We start from the raw sequence: 17,938 nt of genomic DNA on the forward strand, positions 1-17,938 counted from the left end.
CAAGGTGTGCGAGTACCACCTCAAGGTCGACTGCATCATGCGCAACGGCGTACGCTCCCGCTTCTGCCAGCAGTGCGGGCGGTACCAGCCCCTGGAGGACTTTGACGACACCAAGCGCTCCTGCCGGGTCAGGCTGCAGGTGTGTGAGGGGAGCTCGGCCGGCGGTATGGCCCAGCGTCCCCTGCACAGGCCTGGCTGTGGCTGGGGGAGCAGGAGATTTCCATGCAAAATCTCGTACACTGAGAGCAGGTCCTTCCTCCCTCCCTCTCCCTTCCCAGCGGCACAATCAGCGTCGAAGGAAACGGCCCAACGAGGAGGAGGATGGGCTGCGGCCGCTCGTCCCCGGCGCCCCTTTAGGACAGCGGGATGTGCAGGTCATGCAGGAGGCCTTGCAGCTCGCCTCCAACGCCCTCTTACAGGCAAGGCCGGTGGGGTGGCTTGATTGTCAGGCGTTTGTAGGATGGCACAGCGGGCGTGAGCAGTGCCATTTGGGGCTGGTTGAAGGGATGTCGTGCCGAGGCACATGCCACTCCCACTCCCCCATCCTCTTGAACGGGAAGACAGCACAGAATGCCCTTGCCACATTCCAATACCCAGGCAGCGCAGAGCGGGCGGCCTCCAGACCCAGTCCAGCTGGCGCAGCTCCAGGCACTGGTCTCACTGCGCGGTCTGCACCCCCCCGACGCGCGCATCGCGGCAGAGTGCACCGGTGAGTGCTCCGCCGCCGGCAGCGGCGGCGGCGGCGGAGCTGGGGTCCAGGGGCGGTACGGCGTTCCGATCGCAGGCGCGGCGCCGGCCCCGCCGGCCATCGCGCGGGAGGGTGATGGCGCTCCGGCCGGCACGGGCGTCGCGACGGCCGCGCCGCCTGGCGCCGCGCCGGGGGTGGCCTTTGTCCCCACCCCCGAGGTCATGCTGCTGCTGCTCAAGGGCTACGCCGGCATGTTCAACTACGCGCTGGAGGACGCGTCGCTGCGCCCCCTGCCCGACCCCTGCACTGCCGCGGATGGGGCCCTGGACCCGGGGACCATGGCCGCCTTCATGCCCCTGCCCGGCGGGGCGATGGGCGAGGGCATTCACCCCAGCCTGGAGCAGCAGATGCTGTTCTGAGCGCCGGCGCTGGGTCTCCCCCAGGCCGGGCGAGGGCCTGTGCCGTCCGAGACCTGGAGAGAGTTTTGGGGACTGGGCTCCGCCTGGCATTGCATGCTGGGAGGCACCGAGCTCGACAGCACCATGCCCACTTCCATGCTGGGGCGGTGAGGACGCGCCTCCCCTGCGCTCCTCCAGGGTGGAGGCGAAAAAGGGCTTGGCCGCTGCCTGTGCAGCCCTCCACATTGATATTGACCTGCCATCTGCTGTTCAAGGAAACAGTTTGCAGAGTAATCGCACGGTGATTCAGGGCCCTGCTTCTTTTCAACAATGAGGCGAGAGCAGTGAGAGATCCTTGAGCAGCAAGGTAGGGTCTGCAAAAGCCCACATGCTGCCGGGATAGGAAACGAGATGAGTACAGCAGGATTCGAACCTGCGCCCTCTCGGATGGCGGGTTTCATGAACCCTCTTGCGAGGGAGTCACCGACGGGAAATCGGTGGCCAAACCTAAACGCCACGGCGTAGACCACTGGCCCATGTACTCGGATCAGTACAGCGGTGTACCGGGAAGCAGCGATGCCAAAAGTGAATTTTGTGCGGAGTATCACCGGAAGTCCAAAATGCGTGAGAGTCTTGATGGAATGATTCTCCCTGCACTGAGCATTTCTCAGCCGAATAACATATATATGCACATCAAAGCTTTCGACATGTATTTTTCCACCTACGATATCTTCTAGAGGGTGCGAAAGCCTCCCTGAACGTCTGAAACTCGTCTGAACCTGGTTGCCTGCATCAGCCGTTCAACTCAATTGACTCTTGCAAAGAGGCTCAGGATTTTCGTTCCCACCGCTGTCGCCCCTCACGCACTTAAGAACAGCGAGTGAGCGTTCTGGGATGTGGAGTGGGTGCACTGAATAATATTCTAAGCGAAACGGTGTGCAGAACTGAGCACCATTCACCTGTGTCACCACCTTTCACTTTGAGGTTGGAGGAGTAGGAATTTGCATTCGGATTCGCAACCTTGAGTGAGTACTGCACACTGGACTGATATCAGAGCATGGTTTGCTTTGGGTCTCTCGGGGTCACCTTCACGGCGCGTGCTTTAATGATCAAGAGATGGGAATCCAGTGGATTCATGACCGTGGCTTGGACACCATCATGCCCACCAGAAAATTCGGACACGATGAATAGGCTGATGTCTTAGCTCCCCATGCGGTCTGTTTTGATGCATGCATAGATACTTCCTTGCAACGCATCCGTTGGGCTCTCGGCGCGCCTCCCTCTCCTCGAGGTGCATCCGGTATGAATGCACCGGCGTGCGTCCCCGCAGCAGGCTCCACCAGCCGGGCCGATCACTTGACGCGCTCAATCCTGCAGGGCATTCATCGCCCACGTATATCAAACTCTGGCCTGCAAAGGGGATTCACATGCGCCCGGCTCGACCGTAGCGGCACCCTCGGCTTCCGCGCCTCCCGTCGGCTGCGCGACCCGTGCCGGAGCCCTCCCTCCCCCGCCTGGGCTGCGCGCATGTAGGTTCCTGAACCTTATGGGGGTAATGGGACATGCGATGGCATTGCATACGGCTTTTGGGCATGTAGAGGTACTGCCCCCGCGCATCTGACTCTGGGATATATGGTTACCCTGCCTTGGTCTAGCCCGGCTGCCGCACGGACCACACCAAATGCATGGCCCCCGTCTGCCTACAGAACGCAGCATGCGATGACTGGGCCTACCATCAGGATCAGGTCCCCCGCCCGATCCCCGCACGGCTTGCCCAGGGCCATGCCTGAGGTAGGCTCGTACCAGCGTGGGAGGGGGGTGTGGGGGGGAGGACTGCGCTGCCTCCCAGGCGCCTAAACCTCTGCATGGCAGCCGATGTACCGCACACGGAGTGGCCCAGACTCAGGATACGGTGGCAATGGCATGTCCTGAATCAACGCACCTGCTCCTGCAAATCAACTCCCAACCCTGCTCCATCAGAAACCCTCCTTTGCCGCCCTGCAGCCGCCGCGCCAGGCCTTCGACGTGGAGACCGCCCCGCTCGTGCCACGGCGCCCAGACGCCCCAAAACCCCTTCCCGACCCCGACTGGGCCTTTGCCTCCCTGCTCTTCCTCTTCCCCGCCCTGGGCGGCTTCCTGTTCGGCTACGACATTGGCGCCAGCAGCGGCGCCATCGTGTCCATGACTAGCCCCACGCTGAGTGGGACGGACTGGTACGCCCTCTCCCCCCTCCTCACCGGCCTGGTGGTGAGCAGCTCACTGGGCGGCGCGCTGCTGGGCTCCGCCGCCGCCTTTGTGGTGGGCGACCGGCTGGGCCGCCGCGGCGAGCTGCTGCTGGCCGCGGGCCTGTACGCCGGCGGCGCGGCGGGTGGCGCGCTGGCGCCCTCCCTGGGCGCGGTGCTGGCCGCACGCGCGCTGTTCGGCCTGGGCATCGGCTTCGCCATGCACGCCGCGCCTGCCTACATCGCCGAGACCAGCCCCGCTCGTGCGCGTGGCCTGTTCATCTCCCTGAAGGAGGCGGTGGTGGTGCTGGGCATCCTGGCCGGCTACGCCGCCAGCTACGCCTGGGTGGACGCCAGCGGCGGCTGGCGCTGGATGCTGGGCGCCGCGACTGCCCCCGCCGCGGCCCTCGCGGCGGGCATGGCCTGGCTGCCGGAGTCCCCGCGCTGGCTGCTGCTGTCGGGCGCGGGGCGCGGCGCGGCCGCCGCGGCACTGCACCGCACCCAGGGCCGCAACGCCAGCGCCGCCAGCGTGGCCGTCGAGCTGGCGGGCATGCAGGCGGCGACCGAGGCGGAGAGCCCCCGTGCCGGCGCCGACCCCCTGGGCCTGCGCGAGCTAGCGCGGCCGCGGTACCGCCGCCCGCTGGCCATCGGCGCGGGGCTCATGCTCTTCCAGCAGGTCACGGGGCAGCCCTCGGTGCTCTACTACGCCGCCAGCATCTTCCAGGCCGCAGGCTTCCAGTCCAGTGGCCAGGCCACGGGCGTATCCCTGGGCCTGGGCCTGTTCAAGCTCGTCATGACAGGCGTGGCCGTGGCCACCGTGGACCGACTGGGACGGCGCCCGCTCCTCCTGTGGGGCGTGTCGGGTCTGGTGGGGGCCCTGCTCTGCCTGGCCCTGGCTTCGGGGGGGGCGCTGCCCATCGACCCGGGGCTGGTGGCCTGGACCAACCTGGCGGCCCTCCTCGTCTATGTCGGCTGCTATCAGGTGTGTGAAAGCGGGGTGGGTCCAGGGGTGTGATTGGAAATGGAAGGCCGGGGATCGCGCCCATGGCAGGCACCAGACGGTGCGCGTCTGGTGGACCAGTGCCTTGCTGCAAGGCCGAGGGGTCGTGGACATGCATGGGCATGCTGTGAGGGCGCATGCTCGTGGGCCTCGGGTGCCCCTGGCCCCCTCTCACGAGGTGGCTGTCTCAGAACAGACGGAAGTCTTTGCCAAGACCCCTGACTCCTCGCCCATCCTGCCAAGAGTGCCTCAACACAGACACACACACCTCCACTCGCCCATGCGTGCCGCAGGTCAGCTTTGGTCCCATCTCCTGGCTCATCGTCAGCGAGATCTTCCCACTCAAGGTCAGGGGCCAGGCGATGGCGCTCGCCACGCTCACCAACTTTTCTTCCAACTTTGCCGTCAGCCTGGCGCTGCCCAGCGTGCGCGAGAGCATCGGGCCGTCAGGTAATGAGCGGGGCGCGGTGGGTGGCGCAGGTTTGAGTGCACATGTGCACCGCAATGGCGCCCTGCAGGACGAGGGGAATGCGATTTGCGGTGCAGCCAGGACTGTACGATCATTTGAAGCTCAAGAAAGCACAAGACACTCACTGTGCAGCCACGTACCTGGTGTTTGCCGTCGTCGGCGTTGCTTCTCTCGTCACCATCTACAACATCGGTGAGTGGGCGGGCACCCTCTCCGGATTCTTCCTCACTTGCAAAGATTGTGGGCCTTATACAGCGGATGGCTCATGGGATAGCATGCATCCTGCACCTCGTGATTCTGATCCCTCTTTCCACACGCCGTGAACCCTCTCAGTGCCCGAGACAAAGGGGAAAACCCTGGAGGAAATAGAGGCGCTCTGGATGGAGCCGGATGTCCAGAGGCCGCTGTAGCTCCTTATCCCGGTAATGCGACCCTCCCATCTCCGTGCAATGTGCACTGAATCTTACCTTTCAATACGGTGTGCACTGCTTGCCATCTACACCCTTTTTCTCGATTGCAAGGCTTGGCCAATGTCATGCTGTATTTCTGTTGGGAATGTACAAAGCATAAATGCAACAACAAATTGTTAGAGAACTCCCTGGTTCATTGAACCGGACGGCGTAGACAGCCAGAGGTGAATACAGGGTCATAAACATGGAAAATCTGAGGGCTGCTGTTGAAAATGGGGATCACACACGCCTGTACTCGATGTGTAAGGAGATGTTGGGGCCAGCTCCATGGCGGCCAGCAGGAATCTACTGCTCGAGCGCTTTCCATGCCGTCGCCTAGTGCCACTGCTGAAGTGCTCCTTCTCCAAAGGCCTTGGCCTGAGGCACAGTCGTCTCCTTCCTCCGCGACGGAGCCGTGAAGCCTTTGTGTGGGGGTGAGCCACGAGGGGACCTAACTTCCTCCGCGAAGGGGTTGTACCGCAGGGCTCCCTCCCCGAACGCGGCAGCCTGGTCCACATGAATTTGGGTACCGCTATTACTCCTCACGACGTGGGACTTCTTCCTGCCCTTGAAGCAACGCGATACACCGCTTCCCACAGCCGACGCGCAGCCGCTGAGGACCTTGCCCACACCGGAAGAGGGTGAGGTGTGGTGCGCCATAGTGCTAAGATTTAGTTATCTTTGGTGTTAATACTAAAAACAAAGGCGAATTTCACTCGAGAGTTCCGCTGCGTGATGGGTCGATAGAAGATGATGTTACCGCCGCGTAAATATTCTACGCGCGGTCCGCACAATGATCTCGGGATCTCGTCCGGAATGAGTTTCCCGCCTCAACTATGAAGTCATAGTTATTGACACCTTGAGCAAATGTGCAACGAAAGAGCCAGGCTGACAGATTGATGTGGTTGGGAGAAAACTGCTAAGATTACTGTCTTCAGCTGCATCACATGACTGCACACATGGATCTTTCCTTCTTCTCCGAGGGAGATGGGCCTGCAGTCTCGCGCGGCCGCTTGCTGCCCACCCTCGCCCCAGCGGCATTCCATTCCTTCTCCTCCTCCAGTAGCCGTGTTTCCCGGTGTGCAGCGTAGGCAGCATATGTGTCGACCCGCCAGGGCTTCAAGCTCTGCCGCAGCTTCCTCAAAGCTTCCTGTGTTTGGATGTCAGGTCAGACCTGGGGTTGCAGCCTTGCCTCTCAGCAGCTGAGTGGAGGAATGCCACCAAAGGTCTAAGAGCAAGTGTCCCACACGAGACACCTGGCCTCTTTCGGACCGCAGCCGCCAGCATCCATGTAAGACCAACCTACCTGGACGTCGCTGGTCTCGAACAATTCCACAAGCGCATCGCAGCCGCTGCGTAGCACCGTCGAGCGAGTGGATCCCAGCTGATGTGCATTCACTCGCCTGGGTCGAGGCGGGAGGATGTGGTGAGATAGTTTTTGATGACAGAGGTATCACCGGTGGCGAGCAATGGCAGCGCCGCACATGAGCGCCTCGGGATGACCTCCAGATGCCCACTGCACCCATGATTTCCATCGGCAAAGGGGCACACCACAACCAGCGAAACCCAGTCGCCAGTCACCACACCGTGCCAGGCTTCCTCCGGTGAGACTGCCGGCCTCGAATCCAGACACCCACAGCACTTTGGGCCGCCTAGGCTCGGGGTCGGGACCCTCCAGATTGATGTAGGCGTAGTCAGACCTGGCAAGGGTGAGCAGGCGGGGGGGTGATTCTGGAGTGTCGCAGACCAGGTCTGAGAAGAGCAGACAATTGACTTTCCGTGGGATGATTGGCGTGCAGGAATCCATGACTTCACTACTGAACATGCAGACGTTCCAATCACCACATGGGCAACCTCCAAACGACACTCGCTCCGCAGACCCAAGGGCCCATTGGCGAGACAAACTTTCCATGCAAGTTCAACCACCCCCCTGTCCGCTGGCAGAGCCCCATGGGCAATGCATCAGTGCAGCGACCTGGGGTCCTGGGGCTTCGGGCCCCACCCTGCACCACCCCCCCCACCTGGTGACATTGAGGCGCCCCCTCAAGGCGGCCAGGGCGGGGAGGGCCGCCTGCACCGTCTCTGCGCCGCCCAGCAGCACGGCCAGGCGGGCAAAGACCGCGCCCGTCATGAAGGCGTCGTAGCCGGCCTCATGAGCCAGCATCGAGGCACCCGCAAACTACGAGGCGTGTTTGTGAGTAAGGGAGTGTTGCGTGGAGAGGGCTTCTTGGGGAGGGTGGGTGGAGTTGCCGGGCCTACTTGTGTAAGGTAAATTTGTCAGGCCCGACTTGCCAAGCATCCCCCGAGAGCTGCTTCATCATCACCATGTCACACCCTTCCTGGCAACCCTCTCCCCCCAAGAACAAAACACCCACCCCCCTCTCCCATCTCACGTCGTAGCGATCAAACGTGACGCTGTGGCCCACGGTGGGCAGCGGCGCGGTCTGGATGAGGCCCCCTTCACCGGGATCACTTGCCACGCCGCCCGCGGCCCTGGCCTCCAGATCGGCATAGAGCGCCCCCAGGCTCGTGTCCTCCGGCGCTGCCGCTGGCTGCGCGGCCTGGAGCTGGCAGGCGAGGTGCTTGGTGTCCCAGAAGCCGGCGGGGAACCAGGCGCGCACCAGCTCCTTGAAGGCCCGGAGGCTGGGGGGCAGCTGGGTGGCGAAGGAGGAAAGGATGAAGGCCAGGTCGAAGAAGGCGTTGTGGCCAACCACAGGCTTTCCAGCGCCCCTCAGCATCTCCAGCACCGCCGTGAAGCCTGTGTGTGCATGGGAGGGTGTGTGCAGGGCGAAGGGGAAAGCGCTGCTGGGTCTGCACTCTGGTCGCCGCTGGCATATAAAGGAAGAGTTTCCATGATCCCATTCAGGCAAGGCCAGGAAGCTTCAACTTCTGCCCATTCACCCATCGTCGCTGACCTGCCGCGGCATGGATGTCAGCCTGCGCCTTGGACGTCGCGGCAGCCCTGGCCGCCGCCGCTACCTCCGGGTCTGCCTTGACCAGCCGCAGCTGGTTGTAGCCGCTAGGCCCCTTGACCACCTCCACATGGAAGCCGGGCGGGTCGGGCGCCCCAAACTGGGGCCGCCGCAGCTCCTGGTGTTGCACCGCTCGCTGGAAAGAGTTGCTGCTGGGCAGCAGCAGCGCCTCCTCCGTGTCGGACTGCACATCATGGTGAAGGTGGGGTGAAGCAGACAGTCGGAGCGCCTGGGCATGGCATTACGGCAGAGATTGTGGCCCGGGTGCTAGGGAGTCTGATGGAACCTGCCTCTACACAGACCGCTTCAGACCCTCGCCAAGGCACGCCATCATGCACGTGCAACCGTACCCCACCCAATTCAACCCGGCATGCGACGCACCGCCAGCCAGTCCCTGACGCGGGCGAGGAAGTCTTCCTTGAAGTCGATGTCTCGCTGGGCCGTCAGCTGGATCAGGGGCTGCTGGGAGGCACGTTCCTTGGCGCTGGCCTCTCGAGCCACACGTGCAAGCCTCGCGTCTCTGGCCACAGCTGCACAGTGCAAGGGAGGGGAGGGTCAGGGGTCAGGCGGGGATGCTGGAGTCGACACCAGCAGTGGCTGCCAGCTCCATGCTCGGTGCACAGGGGAACAGTTGGGGACTACCTCTCCAGCCTGAAGGAAGTCGCCCTACCTGTCATGTATGGCACGCCGTGGCGAATGCATTTATTGAAGTCAAAGCCACAGCCAGACAGGAATTCCAGGGAGGAGGCCTGGGAAGGGTGAGCGATGGTGGTCGGACTGAGCTGAAGCTGGGGCTCATCCTGACGGGAGAGGATAGCCCTAGCATCTACCCCAGCTCTTGAGTGGTCAAATGGTGCCGTGCAGGGTGCAGTGAATGCACATGCCAGGTTTCCAGCCCAGCCTCAGTGAAGCCTAGTTGCCCAGCAACTTGCAGCGACCCTTCATCCCGAGCTTGTTTCTTCCATTCTTCCTCCCCCTTCAATCAACCACATGCCTGTGACAGGAAGCGACGGTCAGTGCCCTCCAGTGCGCATGGGAAGAGGTAGAAATTGAATGTCTTGGCAACCCAACCCAGGCCCGTGAGGCTCGGGGCAAAGGCCGCCAGGCCGATCTGGATGAGCCCAAACTTCTGTGCATTGGCAGCGACCTGTTTCAGGGGCATCGGATGCGGTGCTCAGGATGGACATCTGATAGGAAGGAACGGTGCACAGGCAGGCCCGGCGAGGTTTGTCCAAGTTGTCGGGTCACAGGCCAGCCAGCAGCCAGGAAGAGCATGCAAGCCAGCTGCAGCAATGCACTCACCAACCACACCCATCAGCATCCCTTCACCACACCCCACATACATCCTCATAGCGGGTCTGCATGTCGTCCAGGTACCATGGCTTGGGTTCGTAGTCAAACAGGCCAGTCATCTCGCAGTCCACAGCAACAAAGGAGGCATGGTCGATGGCATCACGGATGGTGGGCATGAGCTCTTGCAAATTATGCCGTGTCACCTGAAGTCCAAGAATGTTGGGAAACAGAGTGATGTCGGGAATCGAGTGGAGTGGGGACTTGCAACATGTGTCAATGTTTAAGCAGTGCACCCCTGCACCCCCAGACTGGGCTTGAGAGGCCGCAGGATCATTCCTCCCTACCTCCATGCTGGAGAAACCAAAAGGCTGGTAATGCACTTATTTCTCTTGCTAAAGTACTGTCGGAATCGCCTGTCCGTCCTAGACGCCGGCAAGGGAGCAGCGCTGCGCCGCTGGCACGGTCATCGGGAGCAACCCACCCGTCGACATTGCGCTCGTCTCACTGCACGTACATGCCCTGTCCTCCGTCATGATCAATAGCAACATGCGCTCTAGAATGATTAGAATTGGCTATTGGTGGGTCTTGCTTGTCATAGGCCGGGGAGTGCATCGGTGCAGAGACCAGGCACTTCAAACCGTGATTGGGCGCGAGACGAACGGTAAATTGCCAGGAGTGGGCCAGAGGCTCGGGGGTGCCAGGCTCTTATACAGCGGGTCCGCGATCTCCGATTACATGCTGAGGTCCCAATGTCACGTGGCAACGATCGTTGCATTCTGATGGCCACAACCCCCCAAACCAACCCCGCTCAGCCCCATGCCGCCATGCGGCCCCTGGCCTGCGCGGGCGTGCCCGTGAAAGCTACCCTGCCGCCCCGGATTATAGACACCCGGTCCGCCCAGTCCAGCTCCTCCATGCGGTGCGTGATCCAGAGCGCGGCGACGCGGCCGCCGCCGGCGTCCACCGCGGCCCGCACACAGTCCAGGACGCCGCGCTGGTCGCCCACGTCCAGGAACGTGGTCAGCTCATCCAGGAGCAGGACCACCGCCTGCTCCGCCAGCGCCCCCGCAATGGCCACGCGCTGCTTCTGCCCGCCAGACAGGCTGGACACGGGGCGGGCCTGCAGGCCCTCTAACCCCACAGCCGCCAGAGCCGAGGCGGTCAGCCTGTCCACGGCGTCATGCGTCAGGTAAGGGTACCTGAGGGAATGTTGAATGTTGTGTGTGTGTTTGGGAGGGGTCTGCGGGTGTTTGTGAGTGTTTGTACTTCCCCAGAGGTGACGACTGACAGCTCGGTACTGAAGGGCGCAGGCAGCAGGAGAACAGCCATGGCTGGCCTCCTTCCAACACCCGAGTACCCCAGACCTCCACCCCTCCAGTGCACACGTGCCTGCCCAGCCCAAAGGCCACATCGGCGCCCACGCTGGGCATGACCACCTGGTGGTCTGGGTTCTGGAAGACAAAGGCGTGGGGCGTGGCCAGGGAAATGGTGCCCGAGTCGGGCTGCAGCAGGCCGGCCAGGGCTCGGACCAGGGTGGACTTGCCGCACCCATTGGCGCCCAGGAGCATGTGCAGGGAGCCGCGCTTGACCTCCAGCGTCAGGTCGTCCAGCACCTGCAGAGGGCGTGCGAGTGGAAGCTGAGGGAGCTAGAGGGGGCGGGAAAGGGCAGGGCCGGCGGAGCATACGTCCTGCAAGATCATGTGAGGGTTAGGGCGATGGACCTAGCAGCCCCCTGGCCCACCGCCCCATGAGGCGGTTCCCATGGGTGAAAAGTGCACAACAGCTACCTTGGCATCGGTCGGCTTCCCAGGTCATGTGCAAAGCAATCACCGCTTCCAGCTCCATGCTTTCTAAACCGCCCCACCTTCTTGCTCCCGGATTCATCAGACAGCGTCAAGCTCAGATTCCTGACGCACACCGCCAGATCCTCATCACCTTCCGTCTCCTGGACCATCGAGGCGTCCATGGCACCATGAAAGCGTCGCTCACGAGCTCTGGGGCCGGACGCACCCGTCAGCCGGGCGTGGGGCCTGTCTCGACCACGGCCCTGGCACCCCCCCCGCCATCCGGTCGAGCAGGGTTGGCACCGCGATGTCAGCATTCCATGATGCCGAGTGGTCTCCCAACCTCCATGAGGTTCGCAATATGTCCTCCCAGGGCCCGGCAGTTGCTTGTCACACCCTCAGCTCACCCATCAGCGGATGTGAGGTGCGTGCTGCGACCCACTGCCGATGGGTGTCACAAGGATGGCCAATAGAGTCATGGGGTGGCAGTCTCGGATCGAAGAGTTCCGACACATCTACCACGACTGCATCTCCATCGGTTGCAGCATGGCAACATCCCAGGACGAGGTGACCGTTGATCTTGCCTTGGAAGCCAGGTGCGACCTGGGGGAATCCCCCGTCTGGGATGGCAAGACCAACACCCTGTACTTCGTGGTGAGTTTATCTTCGTGTCGAGACTGTCCGTCAGTGAGATGTCAATGCCATCGGTTGGCACCTGGGGTTTCGTCGATCTCGCATGGCGCCGAGCGTGCGAGTGGGACCCAATGCGGTGACTACGATGTTCCTTGTGTGGCGGTCCGCCGGGGATCACAGAGAGGACACCAAGCAAGTCAACCATGCGTTCTACTCACCAGTGCATTTGATCCACATGCCAACATATCCTCTGATCATTCCGACACTTCTACCACGACTGCATCTCCATCGGTTGCAGCATGGCAACATCCCAGGACGAGGTGACCGTTGATCTTGCCTTGGAAGCCAGGTGCGACCTGGGGGAGTCCCCCGTCTGGGATGGCAAGACCAACAACCTGTACTTCGTGGTGAGTTTATCTTCGTGTCGAGACTGTCCGTCAGTGAGATGTCAATGCCATCGGTTGGCACCTGGGGTTTCGTCGATCTCGCATGGCACCGAGCGTGCGAGTGGGACCCAATGCGGTGACTACGATGTTCCTTGTGTGGCGGTCCGCCGGGGATCACAGAGAGGACACCAAGCAAGTCAACCATGCGTTCTACTCACCAGTGCATTTGATCCACATGCCAACATATCCTCTCTTCAATCTCCTCACCAACCCCAGGACATAAATAGCAGAACCATCCATGGCTTCCAGCCGGAGACTGGCGAACACTTCACCATCAAAGCAGATGAGCCGACCGGGACGATCGTGCCCACCAACGACCCCACAAAGATCCTGGTGGCAACACAGAGGGACATTCTGGTGGTCGACGTGCCTGGCCGCAAGGTGACGAAGCAGGCGATCGCCACCACACCCAAAGAGCACGGCACAGGTGCAGGGTTTGAGCTTGTGGATGCCCTTGTCCTCGCATGCTTGCTGGGCTGGTTCAGGTCTCAGAGGTATTTGCTGGCGGACACCATGCACTGCTGGGGGATCCCTGCAGGCCTCGGGTGGACTCTGCAGCAGGCTGCGTGCTACCTCTTCCAGCTTTGCCTTTGGTTCCCCTTCTCAGCACATGCGTCTCATGCTCACACCACAAATCCTCCTTGCAGAGGGCTTCAGGTTCAACGACGGAAAGGTGTCGCCCTCCGGGACCCTCCTGATCGGCCGCATGAGCAACAAGTGGAGGAAAGGAGCGCGTGGCAGGCAGTACCGACTCGACCCCGGCTCTAGGTGAGCGGCAGGGATACGGAGGTGCAGGGGGAGGTGGAGCACAGGCATGTGACCAAAGTTTCACAATTGGCTGCAAGCTTTGGCATCCGCAGACGCTGCATCTTTCGCCCACGCCTCTGGCGGCGCGGTCAGACCACCCACACAATTCGCTGCACACAAGCCTCCCCCCAATAGCCTACGCCCCGGCCCCCTGTGAAGCACGCTGGTGGAGGTGATGAGCCCCGAGGAGGTGCATCTACCCAACGGCATCGCCTGGGACGGCGCCAAGGGCGTGGTGTACTTCATCGACTCGTCCACGGAGGAGGTGCGCGCCTACGCCGCGGACGAGCAGGGCATCATGCGCCGCGGCGAAGACGGCGCGCTGAGCTGGCGCACGGTCACGCACCGGCCCAGCGGGCTCGCCACGGTGCCCGACGGCATGACCATCGACACCGACGGCAACCTCTGGGTGGCGCACGGCGAGAGCGGGGAGGTCACCTGCTACCACCCCGAGTCGGGTGCCGTGCTGCACAAAGTGCCGCTGCCGGTGCAGCGCCCCACCGCCTGCACCTTTGGCGGGCGGGACCTGGGCGACCTGTACGTCACCACCCGCGTGGAGACGGGGGAGGGCGCGCATAAGCACCATGGCGGCCTGTACAGGATCAGGATCCCCGGGGTCCAAGGGGGTGGCGCCCGCGTACGAGTACGCGCTGTGAAGGGGTGCCACGGGGGTGCGGAAGTTTGGGATGGCTCACGCGCACCGCGGGTGTGGGGTGCTGGTCGCCTGAGTGCCAGCATGGCTTCCACGATGCTGGTCGCCGCTGCCTCTTTGCAAGCCTGATTCAGAACAGGCATGCCCAACCCTGTGTGCTAGCCACTGTTGCCTGATGGAGTCCCTGGCATTCCTCTACCCCACTGATGTTGGTGACGTGCAAGGACACTGGTGCTGCACGCTGCATTACAGCAGAATCGAGAGACGGGATGGGGACGTGGGACAGGCTGCTGCATGGAAGGAAGAGAGACCAGTACTGTGCAGGAAAAGGAGTACATGAGGAAAGGATTGGCGCATGGACTAGTCGGTGCTCATGGATGAGGGAGGAAAGGCATGCGACTGATATCAACCCCCACATGGCCAATGGCCCAGGGCTCGTACGGCCAGGCAGTGGCCGTGTCAACTGCAAGTCTGCGGCCTCGTCAGACAAGCCTGCTGCCCAGGATGACTGGATGAAAATGCAGCTACTGCACCGCTCTGAGGCCCTCACCCGCCGCATCCTGGCCCACCAGGGGGGTCCCATGGAGAGCCTCGCTCAGGCCCTCAGTCTCCCCTGCTGCCTGCTGCTCTGCCTCCTGCCGCTGCTGCCCGCCACCCGTCTCCCGCTGCAGCAACGCAGAGCCAAGCGCCTTCCCCAAGGGTGCCTCCCCCGCAGGCTCCTCCAGCGTCAGCTGCTGGTACTGGGACTCGAGGTATCTCACCTCGAAGTCCACCACCCTGTGCTGCGACAGGTCCACCAAATCCAGCACCGCCTGGAGCAGGTCCTCGTTCTCGATGCTGGACCGCCACTCCAGCTTGGGCACGAGGAGGAGGGCCAGGGCGAGTCGCTCCGCCTCCAGCGGCCCCTCCACCGCGGGCGAGGCGGGCGAGGCGTCGAGCTGCAGGGCGCCGCTGGCGGGGCTTGCACACCCCGCCGCGCCCTGGCCGAAGCGGCAGCACACGCGCGGCGCGGCGGCGCCGGCCCCGCCGCCGCCGCCTGCCTCAGCCGCCGTTGCATGGGCGAGGAGGGCGGAGGCGTCGCGTGCCCGGTGCCGACTGCGCACGGCCCACCAGAGCCTTCGGGCGTGGGCCGCGCGGTCTTCGACCCCGGCCCCCCGCGCTGCTCCACCACGCCGCACGCCAGCGCGTGCAGGGGCATGCTGCGCAGCTCCGCCAGCAGCAGCGCCACGGCCGAGGTCTGGGTGCAGGCGCTGCTGGCGTGGCAGCTGGCGCCGGCCGTGCGCACGGCCAGGAAGTGCGCCAGGGCCGGGCCCGGCGCCTCGGCGGCCAGCGCGGCCAGCAGGCGCCGCGCCGCGGCGCGGGCCTGGGACGGCTCCACAAAGCCGCAGGCGGGGGTGAGGCCCGCCGCCAGGCCCGGCGCGCGGCCGCGCACGGCCCCGCCCAGCCAGGCGCGGGCGTCGGCGGCGCAGGCCTCATCCCTCAGGTCCAGGGTGAAGAGCACGGAGTCGAGGCGGGGGCGGTGGCCCAGGCGCATGAAGCCGCGGGGGCGGCCGGTGGCCTTGTCGATGCGGGCCATAGACCTGGGGAAGGGGGGGCGGGGGAGGATGCATTGTGATTGTACATTTGGGGGATGGGGAGGGTAGGTGCAGGGGGTGGATGGAGGCGGGGGAGGAGGAAAAGGAGCAGGAGGAGGAGTGCGCTGGCAGTGGCTGCGAGTCAGTGGGGGGCCCAGGCGAGCTCCCTGGCTGTGGGTGGTGCCGGGTGCCCCAAGCGAGCACAACCCTGCAGCAGCCCGCCCAGCGACCGCACCGGTAGAGCATGGGCAGGGGGACCCAGTGCGGCGGGTACTTGAACCGCGCGGTGTCCAGGATGAGGACCAGGTCCTCCGCCTCGGAGTAGGCCCCCACGGGGCTATGGTGCCCGTCCCCCGTCTGGCCAAAGTCGGCGCGGCAGTAGGCCACGATGATGTGCTCGGTGCCGCTGGCACAGGCGTCGCGGACCATGTCGCGGAAGGTGCCCAGGCTGACGCAGCCGGAAGGATAGACCTCCACCGCCGCGCCGTTGCAGTGCGCCAGGCAGGCGGCCTGGTCCAGGGTGACGCCCTCCTCCCGCACCCGGGCCAGCGGGTGGCAGCAGTCCAGCATCTCCTCGTGGAACCAGCGCCAGGGGCCCTTCCATGCGCGGCGCGGGTCGATGGCCAGGCTGTTGAGCACCATGGCCACCGAGGCCAGGCCGCAGAAGGCGGGCTCGTCCTGCGTGCGGAACTGCTCGATCAGCTTGAAGAAGGTGTTGGCGCCGCCAGCGGCCAGCGCGCCGGCGAAGATGTGCTTGCCTGTGGGCAGCGGGCGGAAAATGGGGTGGGGTGGAATGGCCGGGCAGCAGGATGGAGGAGGGGAGCCTGGATGCAATTTCATGCTGGTGTGTCCAAAGGCCAGGGTCATACCAGGGGGGAGGGATGTACCCTTTGACCCACCCCAGGCCCACCCTCCGCGATCCCCAGCCGGCAACCTGCGAGCAATCCTCGACCAACTCAAATCCAAGCCCACCTTGCTCGGAGGAAAACTCGATGGCGGGGGGGCAGGGCAGCTGGCGCTTGTAAAACGTCCGGGACACGCCGGGGGGAGACAAGGGGGCCGACAAGCGGGCAGGGGGGCTGCTTGGCATGTCGGTGTCCATGGTGTCCGCTAGAAATACAGTGTGTCTCACACAGCTTGACTCTGTAGCCGACGTCCTTGGCAGGCGGGAAAGGGCCCGGGTGAAACTCCCGCACACAGTGCTCGCTGTACGGCCCACGCCCATTGGCGCATGGCCCGTCCCACTCGCCAAGACCGTGCAAAGGGTCAATCTGGATGCGTGAGATTTGATTGTAATACTAGAACATTGTATACCGTGCGAGACGTCGCCTAGAAGCTTTCCGGCTGGGTATTCGAAAACGCCGAAGGCGCGACGGGGCGCGTTGGGAAGACCGGTTCAAGCATCACTCAGTGGCAGGCCCTTCGCTGCCGGTGCCATTGTGCCGCACGATCCGCGCATTCCCCTGGCCATGATCACGCTATGTGAGCACCAGCGACACAAGCCAGGGCACGACAGTAGGGCACCGGGGCGCATGCCCACCGGCCTCGACCCCCACCTACCGTGACAGAGGGACATGGCCAGCGAGCGATATGCCATCCTGGTGAGCCCACAGGCAGGGCAATCATGGACATGAGTCATGGTGGAGGTGGAATGAATCGCTGATTGGACCTGATCACGCGCGACACCGCCAGGGGGGGGGACGTACACGGTCTCGGACCGGTCATTGCCGGGGAGGCCGTCTCGGGCTCCCGGACGTCGATGCCGTCCCCCGCCCCACAGTCGCTACCTTCACGCCCCCCCCCCCGCCGGTCTTTCAGGAAGGACGGGTGGTGGGCGAGGAGGAGCTGCTGGACAGCCTCCAGATCAGCCTGCCCCGCCCGCTGGAGGAGGTGCTCACTGCTCTGCGCAAGGTGTGCAAGCGGACAGGCGATCAGGGCTTTTGTTGGGGTGCCATGCCATGCACTCTGGGAGATGAGGCTCCCTGCTCTGGGGCACAGGGGTGATGGTGTAGGTGGCCAGCAGTCATGCTGCGTATGTACGGCCCCGCCCTGCACTTCTCCGCCCGATGGCCCCCGCCCATCACCCCATTGCCCATCGCCCCATCGCCCATCACCCCATCGCCCATCACCCCCAAATCACACCTCCCCCTCTGCAACCAAACCAGGGCACCCTGCTGCTCAAGCACGGCCGCCATGGCCGCCCCAAGGTGCACTACTTCCGCCTGATGGGCGGCGACACGCTGCTGCGCTGGCGCTCGGCCTCGGGGTCCATCAAGACGGTGCCGCTGCGTGCCGTGGGTTCCCTCACCCCCGGCCAGGCCAGCGAGGTGTTCCGGCGCCACCCGCTGCCCTCCGGCGCGGCGGCGGGGGCGCTGTGCTGGAGCCTGGCCTACGCCGACGAGGGCGGCACGCGGCGCACGCTGGACCTGACGGCGCCCAGCGCCGAGGAGGCGCGGCTCTGGGTCTCCGGCCTGCGCCTCATCCTGGCCTGGCTGGCGCGCGGTCCCCAGCCGCGGCGCGCCGGCGGGCAGGCCCCGGCGCCGCCCTGGCC

The 17,938-nt window shown here is 63.9% G+C and overlaps 6 protein-coding genes across 6 annotated transcripts; 3 read left to right on the forward strand and 3 right to left on the reverse strand.

The window, feature by feature from the left end:
- Positions 1 to 37: 37 nt before the first annotated feature.
- On the forward strand, positions 38 to 1,107 carry F751_5275 (Squamosa promoter-binding-like protein 9; the record flags this gene model as incomplete). The annotated part of the gene is made up of 3 exons (XM_011402644.1): positions 38 to 139; positions 279 to 428; positions 907 to 1,107. 3 exons carry the CDS (start codon positions 38 to 40, stop codon positions 1,105 to 1,107), a joined length of 453 nt encoding a protein of 150 aa, XP_011400946.1.
- Positions 1,108 to 2,805: 1,698 nt separating this feature from the next.
- Positions 2,806 to 5,187, forward strand: F751_5276 (D-xylose-proton symporter-like 3, chloroplastic; the record flags this gene model as incomplete). Its single annotated transcript, XM_011402645.1, has 5 exons — positions 2,806 to 2,877; positions 3,067 to 4,290; positions 4,602 to 4,758; positions 4,910 to 4,969; positions 5,111 to 5,187. The coding sequence occupies 5 exons, from the start codon at positions 2,806 to 2,808 to the stop codon at positions 5,185 to 5,187; spliced, it is 1,590 nt and encodes a 529-aa protein (XP_011400947.1).
- A 1,434-nt stretch (positions 5,188 to 6,621) lies between these two features.
- On the reverse strand, positions 6,622 to 9,667 carry F751_5277 (Poly(A)-specific ribonuclease PARN; the record flags this gene model as incomplete). The annotated part of the gene is made up of 9 exons (XM_011402646.1): positions 6,622 to 6,629; positions 6,778 to 6,926; positions 7,248 to 7,405; positions 7,620 to 7,984; positions 8,142 to 8,382; positions 8,580 to 8,728; positions 8,869 to 8,947; positions 9,265 to 9,345; positions 9,533 to 9,667. 9 exons carry the CDS (start codon positions 9,665 to 9,667, stop codon positions 6,622 to 6,624), a joined length of 1,365 nt encoding a protein of 454 aa, XP_011400948.1.
- Positions 9,668 to 10,299: 632 nt separating this feature from the next.
- F751_5278 (ABC transporter I family member 10, chloroplastic) lies at positions 10,300 to 11,457 on the reverse strand (the record flags this gene model as incomplete). Its single annotated transcript, XM_011402647.1, has 3 exons — positions 10,300 to 10,690; positions 10,875 to 11,104; positions 11,356 to 11,457. The coding sequence occupies 3 exons, from the start codon at positions 11,455 to 11,457 to the stop codon at positions 10,300 to 10,302; spliced, it is 723 nt and encodes a 240-aa protein (XP_011400949.1).
- A 280-nt stretch (positions 11,458 to 11,737) lies between these two features.
- Positions 11,738 to 14,329, forward strand: F751_5279 (Regucalcin; the record flags this gene model as incomplete). Its single annotated transcript, XM_011402648.1, has 6 exons — positions 11,738 to 11,929; positions 12,223 to 12,315; positions 12,571 to 12,781; positions 13,002 to 13,122; positions 13,321 to 13,798; positions 14,246 to 14,329. The coding sequence occupies 6 exons, from the start codon at positions 11,738 to 11,740 to the stop codon at positions 14,327 to 14,329; spliced, it is 1,179 nt and encodes a 392-aa protein (XP_011400950.1).
- An 8-nt stretch (positions 14,330 to 14,337) lies between these two features.
- F751_5280 (Glutathione gamma-glutamylcysteinyltransferase 2) lies at positions 14,338 to 16,489 on the reverse strand (the record flags this gene model as incomplete). The annotated part of the gene is made up of 4 exons (XM_011402649.1): positions 14,338 to 14,751; positions 15,315 to 15,393; positions 15,623 to 16,145; positions 16,360 to 16,489. The coding sequence occupies 4 exons, from the start codon at positions 16,487 to 16,489 to the stop codon at positions 14,338 to 14,340; spliced, it is 1,146 nt and encodes a 381-aa protein (XP_011400951.1).
- Positions 16,490 to 17,938: the final 1,449 nt, after the last annotated feature.

Source organism: Auxenochlorella protothecoides, assembly GCF_000733215.1.
Source record: "Auxenochlorella protothecoides strain 0710 unplaced genomic scaffold scaffold60, whole genome shotgun sequence".
Lineage (NCBI taxonomy): Eukaryota > Viridiplantae > Chlorophyta > Trebouxiophyceae > Chlorellales > Chlorellaceae > Auxenochlorella > Auxenochlorella protothecoides.